This window comes from Danio aesculapii, chromosome 1 (genome assembly GCF_903798145.1).
Source record: "Danio aesculapii chromosome 1, fDanAes4.1, whole genome shotgun sequence".
Lineage (NCBI taxonomy): Eukaryota > Metazoa > Chordata > Actinopteri > Cypriniformes > Danionidae > Danio > Danio aesculapii.
Window position 1 is genome coordinate 13,054,476 of NC_079435.1, and position 12,877 is coordinate 13,067,352.

Consider the following 12,877-nt stretch of genomic DNA (forward strand, 5'->3'; position numbering starts at 1 on the left):
TTTTTCGGAAGGATTTATTTTTTTTACTCTTATGCTTGGAACATACTCGATGTAAGTATGTAAACATTTCTAGTGTTTCGTGTTTGGAAATGGGTTCAAATTTAATTCAAAAAGACCCATGGTCAGGTGGAGTTCCGGTGGTTCGAAAGACTCATCCCTTACTAACAAAGGTCCAGAATCTGTCCCATACACAAGCTCATTTGTCCTTTTTCGACTCCTATGCCATAATAAACTGTAAAAAACTGCTCAGGTTTTTTTGCCCTCGAGTCCGAGTCATTTGATTTTAAAGAAGTAAAGAAAAGAATAAAGAAGTGCGAAGGAACATATCAAGGATGTTCCTTATTTTTTATTTAGTTCACCTTATTTTAACATTCAACAACTCTGTTAACAAACAGAGAGCGATTCTGTAAGGTATCTTGAACAATCAAGTAATAAAAAACATCCATTCTTCACTTTTGGATTTAGTGCAACAGTAAATATATTAAAAATAATAATCTAAAAATATCAAATAGCACCTCAACTTAAACTTACCGGAAGGTAATGCCAAGTTTACATATCTCACAGTTTGCAATGGCAATGTTGTTGTCATTAACTTTATAATACCTCCTGACAGCAGACATACTCGCGTTTTCCGCTTCAAGTTGCTTCTGTGTTCTACTTTGGCGGCATTTAACCAATAGCAACTCTGCAACAAAGTGATGTCATGCCGCACACTTAGCTGTTTCTGTGTGAAGTCAAGAAAGAGGTCTAACTCTGTGTCACCTCATAACTGTTCAAAAATAATGAGAATATATAGTGTATATAGACAAATATATATATTCGAGTCCTGATCGGGAGATAACATCAGATTCCGATCGAGTCTGAAACCTCATGATCGGGCCCGATTTCCGATCACGTGAACGGATCTGGACATCCCTAACAATAACCCGTTGAAAAAGGCTTTAAGACCAAGTGGAATCCTGTGTTGGCTGTTGTTTCGGTGTGACTTTCTGTTATAAAGTGACAAATTCAGCATCCCAAATTCTGACTGAGGAAGGTTGAATGTGTTGGCCAGTTTGTTATTTGCCTAATAATTGACAATAGGCTAGTTTTTAATTTAAAAGTTTAACAGATTGCTATTTTTTTCTATTGATATATGATGTAATATATTTGTATTTATCTTTCTTTAATCTAAACCTTTAGAAAATGTTTTTGGTTCATCAAAATGTGTGGTTATGATGACCATCCGACAAAAAAATCCAGCACAAAATAAATCTTAAAATATCGCTAAATGCTGTATTTAAACCCCATAATTAATTAGAAATTGAGGCAAAGAACTGCAAAAAGGTCTACTTTTGGTGTTCTTTTGTCTTGTTTGTAGTTTGTAGTTTTAAAACATCTTTACACAGCAAATGTGGTACAGAAACCAAACCTGAAGTGGCATAAATTTTCCAAAATGTGTATTTGCATAAACCGCTTAATGCAGCAAAGCATCTTTATACTGAATTCTGAATAGACACAGACCTGCTCTGGGGCTGCCATAAATTGACTATGTAAAGATGACTTTAGACACCATTTATAGATTCTATTTTGGGCCATTTTTTTACATGACAAGGGCAGTTTAGGGGCCTGAATATATTTTGTAAAAATAGTGACATAATGTACATGTGTATTTTGTGTTTAGTTTAGAGACATATGAATGAACGTGACATAAAAATCACAAGTTGACAATCCAAATCAAAAAGGGTGGACTTCTGTACCATTAGACACACTTTTCACTACAGATTCTTGCATCTTTAGCATCTCGTACACTACTTGCTACACTACAGCCTCTTCACCCTTGTGTATTACTCCGCCCTCATAGAGTGACAGCAAATTCAATAGACTCACTTCAGTTTGTCAAAAATGGCTGCTGTTGGACAACATAAAGTACTTTTGAGGCTTTTTCAGGTCAGAATGTAGTTGTTTGGATTGCAACTATGCAGGTTATTTTTAAGGACCGTGTCTGTTTTAAGTATTTATAGTTTCAAAGATTCACCGCGTTCATGGCCATCAGCCTGTCATTGAGCAAAGCAAAGACGATAGACATTCTGCCACAAGATGGCGACAGAGACTGCAAGTAGTGCTGTATTTATACCATAGTAACCTGATAGTGTTCGCTTTGCTTTGCTTTGGCTTTAATTGGCCGAGTTAATTGTTGTGATATCCCGATTGTAACAGAGAAATACTGGGAAACCTATGTAGACTGATGGCATTTCATGTTGTTCAGGTTTATAATCTTAAAATGTCAGCAAAATCACCTGTTTTGCCATTACTTTAGACATTACCCTAGAGAATCATACAAATACTAGCTCGAAAGTAACATTGATGAATTAGCAGCAGTTTCTGCTGTTCTAACCATCAGATGTGAATGAATGGTGGAAGAAAGTATTTCTTCATACAAAAGGGTTTTTGAGACTGTGTTTGATTTTCTTTTTTTATATACACTATTATGCCGTCGTACTGTTGTATAAACACAATATCACACTCGTAGCAGTGCAATATGACTGTAAATCGGCACTGATGGTGTGCGTTGGCTCAAGGCTACAGGCCGAGTGCCACCCACCAGTGATGATATACAGCAATATCGCACTGCAATGAGTGTGATTTTGCGTTTATACAACAGTATGGCTACTCGTGTGATATTGGCTATTTGTTGCTCACATATAAAATAAATATACACAGGACACTCACATATATTGTATTAAAATAAACTTTTTGAATTTTGGATGTAATTAATCATGATAAATCTTTGCCCAGTACTAATATAAACATTTAACAGGACTGTGAAGCAGCATATCTTTGTAATATTATTATTATTATTATTATTTATTTTTTTTTATTTATTTTTTTTTATTATTACTATTATTATTATTTACTATTATTACTATTATTATTATCACTTTACTATAAACCCTTCAAACTGCAACATATATACGCAACACTATCTTGCAGTGTATGTGTCACGATTCTGTTCCATGTACTTGTGGTGTCATGTGATTTCCCTGTCGTGTGTTCCATGTGCTTTCTGTTGTGCGATTCGTTCGCCATATGTTAGTTCCGTTAGTTCCACCTGTGTCGCACCCCTGTATGTATTCATTTCAATTATGTCTTGTTATTCATACCTCTGAGTTAGTTTAGTCCATTGTCTGGTATTATATCGTCACTCTGTTCCTTCGTGTGTTCCTGTTCCTGGCTTGTCAGTGTTTTTTTGTAAATAAATAGACATGTTTTTGATTATTTTGAGTGAGCAACCATGACAGTATGAGCATATTAAGGTTATTAGAGGTATAACATTACAGTATTTAATTAAAAAAATGGGTAACACTTTAGTATGTCACAATTTACGCAATTGATTTCTGTGTTTTTACCTGTCTGTTATTAAGAAACTAACTGTTTACTAGTAGTTGTAAAGTATGATCTTAATCTACATCCTTAATCCTACCCAAAACTTAAACCCAACTTCTACCTTACCAATAATAAGCAGCCAATTAGTAAGTTACGGAGCTAATACCTTGTGATTTGTGATTTAATGTTAGTGTTTTAATGTGATTTAATTTAGTGTTACCAAACAAAACGTTTCAAGCCGGCATTCTCAATCCCTCACTGAGAAATGGCTGACTTTAGTGCATGTGTGTGTGTGTTGTACCTTCTTGGTGAGCTCGCTGGCCTCATTTATATAGCGATCCCTCTCCTTCTCCAGCTGGTAAATGATCTTTCTCTGTTTCTGGGCTTCGTCCCTGTAGTTTAGGATCTCATGCTCCAGCGTCTTCTTGGACTGTTCATGGAGCTTCACAAGGGTCTGCTGTTTGTCTGTTTCATTCGCCGCCTTGATCATATTCTGATGGAAACATGCACGCAAGAGGTTACGCAAAAGATCAGTCTGTAAATATACTCATGACTCAAGGTTTTCAGAAAATAGATGTAACTTTTTTTGTATGATGTATTGCTGTTCCGTAGATGAAAGAGTGATTCTCCATGGTAAGCCTGAATCAAAAGCGGTGTTTGTATGCCACAGTGTGTGCGTTTCTGAGACGCGGTGTCTCCTGCGCAATTAAATATGAATATCCTGTTATTTTCATACGCACAATAGCGATGCAATATTCAACACGTCAGCAGAAACATCATGAACCTTCACTGTTTTTTTCTGAAATCCATCTGTGCATCATAACAGCAGGGAAGCTGCGAGAGCTGTGAAACAGCATAACCGCTGCAGAAAATTAAAGGAGCCCTGAGGATTTAAAAAATAATAACAATAAACTTTACAGACCTGCATTAAAGCTGACCTCATATTTCAAGCGAAGCTTGTCCAGAATGGTTTATGAACAAATGTGGCAAACCAGCAGGTTTCAGAGGCTTTTAATGTTTTTGATTTATTTGGTTTGCTGATATATAGTTCAATCAATAAAAATAAATAAACAAATATTTAGTTCAGGTGACGCGGTGGCGCAGTAGGTAGTGCTGTCGCCTCACAGCAAGAAGGTTGCTGGTTCCAGCATCGGCTGGGTCAGTTGGTGTTTCTGTGTGGAGTTTTAAGACTTTTTAAGACCCCGCGGATACCCTGAATATGAATAATAAATTATTATTTTTCTTATTATTAATTAATATTCATTATTAATGATTATTTTATTTATATTACAACTGTTTTAAATTGGAATAACAAACTGGCATGTTCCTCAATAACAACACTTTTTAAAAAAAATATTATAATAATAAATAATAAATTACTACTGTAATTGTCGAATTATTTTTGTCATTATTATTATTATTCATTTATTCATTCATTCATTTTCTTTTCGGCTTAGTCCCTTTATTAATCCGGGGTCGCCACAGCGGAATGAACCACCAACTTATCCAGCATATGTTTTACGCAGCGGATGCCCTTCCAGCCGCAACCCATCCTTGGGAAACATCCATACACACTCATTCACACTCATTCACTATGGAGAATTTAGTCTACCCAATTTACCTGTACCACATGTCTTTGGACTGTAGGGGAAACCGGAGTACCAGGAGGAAACCCACGCAAACTCAGGGAGAACATGCAAACTCCACACAAAAACACCAACTGACCCAGCCAAGGCTCGAACCAGCGACCTTCTTACTATTGTTGTTGTTGTTATTAATGAACATTCATTATTATTAATATTAAAACTATTTTTTGTATAAATAATACTGGCAGACGTCACTCAAAAAAAGTTCCTGAATAAAAACAAGCAAATTTACAAATAAATAAATATATACTTCAACAACAAAAAATCAAACATGAAACATCCAAGTTCAAAACATCTACTAAAACCCACTAAAAATCTTAATTGCACAAAAATTGTGAGATAATTTCCAGGTCAATAACATCAGTTGTACATCAGTCCACACAAACACACACACACACGCACACACACACGCACACGCACACACACACACACCTTATTCAGGATGTCCCTCTCCCGCACCAGTTCATCTATCGCCTTCTTGTCCGTATCAATCTGATTCTTTGAGGCCTCCATTTCTAAGAAAAAAACAAAACAATACACACTATTTTTTAAGATCTTCTTTCAAAGCCAGCACTAATTGTTACTTCTCTTTCTGAAAGGCTTCCTCGCTAATAGGCTCGTTTTCATAAGCACTTTCAACAGTCTGTGAAGGACCGACGTAAAAATAATTACACAATTCAAAAAGCCCATTATACGGCTTTGCTGGCAGGAGAAAAGCAAGAACTGGGACAAAGCGAAGAAACAGAAGCTGCAGTTTTGGGGGTTTGCATGATTGGACATTGCAGGTCTGGGCTGTCATGTGAAATGGCCAATCCGTGTTTTATCCTGGGATGAACCCAGTCTCTTTCTGCTCCTGGGACGTCCAGCTCACTGACCCCGCTGTCACTGTCCATCTCATCAATCACCCGACCAGGCCTGATCAACATGACAACATCCATCAGCGCTGAAACCCTGATTAAGATGACAAGCGGGGCCTGACTCCATCCATCAGACCCTCTGTCTGAAGCGGCCAATCAGAGGCTCGGGTTTCTCATTAATATGAGGATTTCTGTATAAGTTACTGGCTTGATGACAGGTTCGGGTGTTTGTCAAACTGGGCCAGATTGGATTAAAGGCAGTTCGATAAATTAAAAGTGTGGAGTAAGGAGGTTTTGATGCAACATCAATCTATCGGTAATGCATATAGTGTTTTTCAATTCCTGAGGTAATAATAGATGTGTTATATAATATGTTTGTGAGTGTATAACAGGACACCAGGGATAACATGCTAGAGTCAGTGGCAAAAAAATAACCATTAGCAAAATAACCTGCTCAACTTGATGTAGATATAACAAACACACACACACACACACACACACACACACACACACACACACACACACACGCACACACACACACACACACACACATGCACACACACACACACACACACACACACACACACACACACACACACACACACACACACACACACACACACACACACACTTTAACAGGTTTTAAAGGCTTTTAATGTGTGTGATTGATTAGGTTATTTAATATATACCACTTCTGTGTGGAGTTTGCATGTTCTCCCCGCGTTCGTGTGGGTTTTCTCTGGGTGCTCCGGTTTCCCCCACAAGTCCAAAGATATGTGGTATAGGTGAATTGGATAAGCTAAAATTGTCCATAGTGTATGTGTGTGAATGACAGTGTATGGATGTTTCCCAGGGATGGGTTGCAGCTGTGTAATGCAGTTGTTTATCTGCTGCGTAAAACATATGTTGGATAAGTTGGTGGTTCATTCCGCTGTGGCGACCCCAGATTAATAAAGGGACTAAGCTGAAAAGAAAACGAATGAATGAATAATCTGATCAATAAATGAATGCATGACTACAGCACGGTGACTCAGTGGTTAGCACTGTCGCCTCACAGCAAGAAGGTCTCTGGTTTGAGTTTCTAGGTCAGTTGGCATTTCTGTGTGTAGTTTGCATGTTATCCCCGTGTTCACATTGGTTTTCCTCCAGGTGTTCCGGTTTCCCCCACAGTCCAAAGACATACACTATAGTTTTATTGAGTAAACTAAATATTCCGTAGTGTATGAGTATGTGTGTAAATGAGTGTGTATTGGTGTTTCTCAATATTGGGTTGCAGCTGGAAGGGCATCCGCTGTTTAAAACATATGATGGAATAATTGGGGGTTCATTCCGCTGTGGCGACCTCTGAAATAAAGACTAAGATGAAGGAAAATGAATAAATGAGTGAATAAATGAATGTTCACTATATAACTTTCATTCTTGCAGGACTTCCAGAGTTCATCAAGATTGTTTGGATTTATCTCCAATGGTTCCTCATTCATCTTACCCCACATAAGCTCAATAATGTTTATGTCTGGTAACTGGGCTGGCCAATCCTGGAGCACCTTAAACTTACTTTCTTTCAGGAACTTTGATGTGGAGGCTGAAGGATGAGAAGGAGTGCTATCCTGCTGGAGAACTTCCCCTCTCCTGTGTTTTGTAATGTAATGGGCAGCACAAATGTCTTGATACCTCAGGCTGTGGATGCTGCCATCCCCAAACAAATATATATTTAATTCACTATGATGCATTTTTAGTAATATTATTATTAATATTACATTAGTAATGAGCGGAAACCCTAAGAACATTGCTTTTTTTCCATGAATAAAAATAAATAATAATAAAAAGTTTACTATTTGTTTACTATTATCATTGTGTTTACTTATTACTTAAAATAATGTATAAAATATTCATAATAAACATATGCACATACATAAAAGGCAAATGATTCATTTAAAAATATTTACTCTATCAAAGCAATTCAAATGTCCATAGACCAGAGGTGGGCAAACTACGGACCGCTGAACACTTTTATCCGGCCTGCTAGGGAGTTTTTAAAATGCTGCTTCTGAGTAACGGTTTGGTTCAATGTTAGTAAATTAATGATGCAGAATTAGAACACACTCTCGGCTATTAAAGTGCATTTTAATAAAATGTATTCTTAATGTCATGTGTTTAAGGAAGAATGGACAACGAAATACTTCTTCACCAATATCGGACAGAAAGCGGTAGGTCTAATATGCCAAGAAAGTATTGCTATTTTTAACTACAACCTTAGGGACCGATCACACCGAACGCGCATTTACGTTCCAAAAATGCGAGGTGCACTGCACTGCCTTTTTGTTGACAATAAAAGAAGGAGCGCGGTGCGCTTTTTTTTATGTCGTTAGGCAACGACTGAATCAGCTAGGTATTTTGCGAGTAGTGCTGTTGATATTACAGTTTTTCTCATTGGGTTTGGCTCATTTCTTGAAACAGGAATTACATTCTCAACACTATAAGATTGTGTTGTAAAACAGTCTTACAGTTCAGCACAATACTATAGCTCACTTGCAAAAGCTCATATATTTCCCAAAACAATTCACTCGTGTGTCAAAACTAAATTTCCTTCTCATTTAAACAGTCAGTGCCCCCAAAATCCATTGTCCCTTTGCATTAGCACTGCAAGTCAAAATGTTTAGTTGTTCTGTCACTATCGCAGAGGACCATATCCCTCATGTCCACCTTTCAGTCTTAGCCCAGTTTTTGAAAATGGTTACTCTACTGCTTTTTGTCTTTTGACAGAATGCAGTTGTGTATACAATTAAATACAATTAATTTATAAGATTCATCAAATTTATCAAAAATTATTTTGGTTTAAGAGTAGCCTCCAGAGTTTGACATCACACATTACACTCATTGTAACCATTGTCAATCACAAACATAAAGTAATTTCCATACATCAGAATAAAACAAAATGTACTGTAATATAAACACACAAACAAAAAACAATGTAAATTATAAGCAGCCTACAGTGCTTGATTGGTCATCTGAGATGTGTGAAATTCCTCCTTTGTTGGTTAAGTTCTGGTTTCACCTGACTGTGAATTGCTGTAGTAAATAAATGTTCCACGGATTCATATATGGTATTCATGGTATTATGTTCTTGACAATTTTGACTATTGAACAGACTATTGCGCATGTGATGACTTATACAATGAAATGACACTGACATATTTTGGAGCGAATCAGTTTAGATCAACTAGATCGATTCACTTGGAAAATGTGCTAAATGTCAAAAAACGTTCAAATTTTCCTATTCAGCCTATGATAATTTACGTTCAATCATTTTCATTTGGCTTAGTCCCATTGTTTATCAGGGGTTGCCACAGCGGAATGAACCGCCAACTATTCCAGCATATGTTTTATGCATTGGATGCCCTTTCAGCTGCAACCCAGTACTGGGAAACATCCATACACACTCCTTCAAACACACACACACATACACTACAGCCAATTTAGTTTATTCAATTCAGAACTTTACGAAACATTTACTCATTAATTTTCTTTTCGGCTTGATCCCTTTATTAATCAGGGGTCGCCACAGCAGAATAAACCACCAACTTATCCAGCATGTTTTACGCAGCGGATGCCCTTCCGGCCACAACCCATCACTGGGAAACATTATGAAACAGCCACAATAAATGTTTACAATCACATACACACGTCACACAGATTTCTAGTCAACAATTATTTTAAAAAAGTCCAAAGTATAGGAGAGGTGTTGTGTTGCAACTGCTCTCTAAGAAACCTCAGTGGATTACAGGCCAGATAGTCAATAATTGATGAGCATGATGGAAGTGTCCAACTACAGTACACTGGCCCTAGGGTTTCCCTTAGCCCTGCTGTCTGTATGTGTGAAGGCAAGCCCGAGGTTAAGCACCAACACAGACCTCATCATTTAGCCAACGCTTTGATCCAAAGTGGCCAACTTTAAAGCAACACACTGCTTATTTTTGCCAAAGTCCATTTTACAAGTTGAATTTTAACCTTTTAAATCCATTCAGCTGATCTCCAGGTCTGGCGGGAGCACTTTTAGCCTAGCTTAGCATAAAGCATTGAATTAGATTAGACCATTAGCATCTTGCTCAAGAAAGAGTCTAGATATTTATTCCTATTTAATGCTTGACTCTTCTGTAGTTACATAGTGTACACTAAGATTTTTGCAACGATATTATGCAGCACCTGAAAATAATCCCCCCGCTAAGTAACTAGGTACGACAGCAAAATTCCTTGATTATTACATTAGAATGAGAGTGCAGTTCTCCATTTCGACTTAGAAAATAGCTACTTTTCATTTTATGGTTGATCTTAGTATGTAATGTAACTACAGAAGGGTCAAGCTTTAGAAAAATTACTGAAACTTTTTTTTTTTCCTTCATTTTTCATTTTTTCATACTGGGAGTCTCCTGAGAAATATATCAACTCAAACTGACTAGACTGTTACTGTTACATATCTACCAGACTCGTGGAAATGAAACCATTGTGATGTACTAGAGTGTCTCCTGAGAAACCTATCTTCAGATGCTCAGCTGAAGCTATAGACCACAAGAGTCATCAGAGTAATGGATGTCAGTGTTGGCAAGAGGTCATTGTGGTTGGAGGAAGAAAGAGGAGGTGAGCAGGTGTGGAGGACGCAAGCACGAGATAGATGACCAGATAACAGATTCAGAACAACTGTTGTAGAAATGAAATCCACAGATATTTGCAGGAGTTTCAAGATACTTGGATTCCAGCCACCATCAACAACACTTTTAATGATTTAATTAAGACAGTAAGGTCTGACTTTGCTTAGACAAAAGTCTTGTCACTAAACAGAAATAATGTCCAGTATAGAATATAAAGTCAGGGTGCAGTGGAAAAAGTTTAATATTGTGTATGACTCCCATGAGCTTGGAGGACTGCATCCACACATCTCTGCAATGACTCAAATAACTTATTAATGAAGTCATCTGGAATGGCAAAGAAAGCTTTCTTGCAGGACTCCCAGAGTTCATCAAGATTCTTTGGATTCATCTTCAAAGCCTCCTCCTCCATCTTACCCCAGACATGCTCAATAATGTTCATATCTGGTGACTGGGCTGGCCAATCTTGGAGCATCTTGACCCTATTTGCTTTTCAGGAACTTTGATGTGGAGGCTGAAGTTTGAGAAGGAGTGCTATCCTGCTGGAGAATTTGCCCTCTCCTGTGGTTTGTAATGTAATGGGCAGCACAAATGTCTTGATACCTCAGCCTAAAATTGCTAGTGGTGCCCCTGTCCTGCACACAAAGCTTTTAGAAGAGACACCCCTTTTTTAAGGTCAATATCCACAGATTTACAGTAAGATCTCCTCATGATCCTGTAAACATTTGTTTTTGGGACAGATTTTTATTGATCATTTCATTTTGAGCCATTTGTTTCCCCGTTTTATTGTTTCATTATATCACCCCGTATGGCCTTACAAAGCACAAATAAACAGTCCGTTTTACGCCTGCAGATAAGCACAGTGAGCACTGAACATGAATCAGACACGCAGACTGAGGTCACTTCATCACCCTGGAGTCCACTGCTGTGTGTGACTAGGAAATATTTGTAATGGTGGAAAATGCAGCTATTAATTTACAGGTTTGACATGAGCTACTACGTTTGCATGACCAAAAGATTCACATTGCAGGCATCGTTTGAGTGTATTCTACTTTACTACAACCTAATGTAACCTTATGGTCCTTTAAGCAAAATAAAATAAAATAAAATAAAATAAAATAAAATAAAATAAAATAAAATAAAATAAAATAAAATAAAATATTTATGTAAAATATAATAAAAATATAATTATACATTTTTAAATATATTTTATTTTATGTAAATTAAATTAAATAAAACAATTACAGTAATTAAAGTAAAGTTACGTAAGTTATGTAAAGGAAGCAAGCAAATAACCAGTCCATCAAGTCAATTTTTTTTTGCCATAATCTCTTTGGCGACTGGTATTTTAAAGCTATATTCAAAATATTTGAAGTCACAGAGGTCAACACATTGCCACGATATCACATGTTGTTAATTTAATTAGCAATATTCTATCATTAAATACCTGTGCATATTTTTATAATTAAAGTGTGAATTAATTAGCAGCATGAATAACACATCACTTGCAAATATACAGTTTTTATTTTGGCAGATCACTCTGCTCTGGCGACCCTAGATACAAAGGAAAATAAGCAGAAGGAAAGTGAGCGAGTGAGTGGGTGAGTTTAAAGTTAATTTCAGCCAATTTTATTTTATTGTTATAGATCATTTTTGTACTACTTTGCACACTTCAACATTCAAATCACCCAATCAGAATTAAGTGATAAGTTAACCGTATATGTTATGTTCAGGTTTACAGTTAGGTTTATGTACTTCTACATAATTTTTATCCAACTATTATTCCCCTATGATTTTAGGAATAATTCACAGTTATGGTTGGGTTGTGAGGAATAGGGGTAGGGAATGAGTATGGATAGCTTTTTCTGACAAAAATTTTGTTCCAGGATCAACTTAGATGTTAATCCAGAATCACATCGTACCTGGCAAAATCATGACGTGTGGGCAAGCAAGATAATATTGCAGTATGTCAAAAGGAAAAACAAGATTATTTTGTTAGCTTTATGGAAAAACTTTTTGCTTTTTATAAAATGATTCTTAAATAACTTTTAGATATTTGTTTAGATATTTTTAGATATTATTAAGTGCGAAAAGCACAATGTTTAATATTCCCTTAATAACCACTGATGCCAAAGAGTGCAGCATTATACTGTTTTATTATTTAATTACTTTGGTACATGCTACTGGTCATCTTTATTTTTCCGTAAGAGTGCTTTTTCAAGTCTTATTTCGTTAAGTTTATAATTTTTTTTTTTAATTGTCACCCTAATTGGAATCGTTATTGCTTTATGTGCCAGATAAATACTTTTTTTTTTGTTTTTAACAAAAACTTGACTGTGGCACTACTTTAAATAATGAGAAATGT

The 12,877-nt window shown here is 36.5% G+C and overlaps 1 protein-coding gene across 1 annotated transcript in view; it reads right to left on the reverse strand.

Moving 5' to 3' along the window:
* Positions 1 to 12,877, reverse strand: part of cfap58 (cilia and flagella associated protein 58) — a 196,508-nt gene that overhangs the window by 154,193 nt on the left and 29,438 nt on the right. The window contains exons 8-9 of the mRNA XM_056456599.1: positions 5,445 to 5,527; positions 3,668 to 3,859 (exon numbers count right to left, since the gene is read on the reverse strand). Of these exons, the coding sequence (XP_056312574.1) occupies positions 3,668 to 3,859; positions 5,445 to 5,527 (275 nt within the window). The remainder of the gene's footprint in view (positions 1 to 3,667; positions 3,860 to 5,444; positions 5,528 to 12,877) is intronic.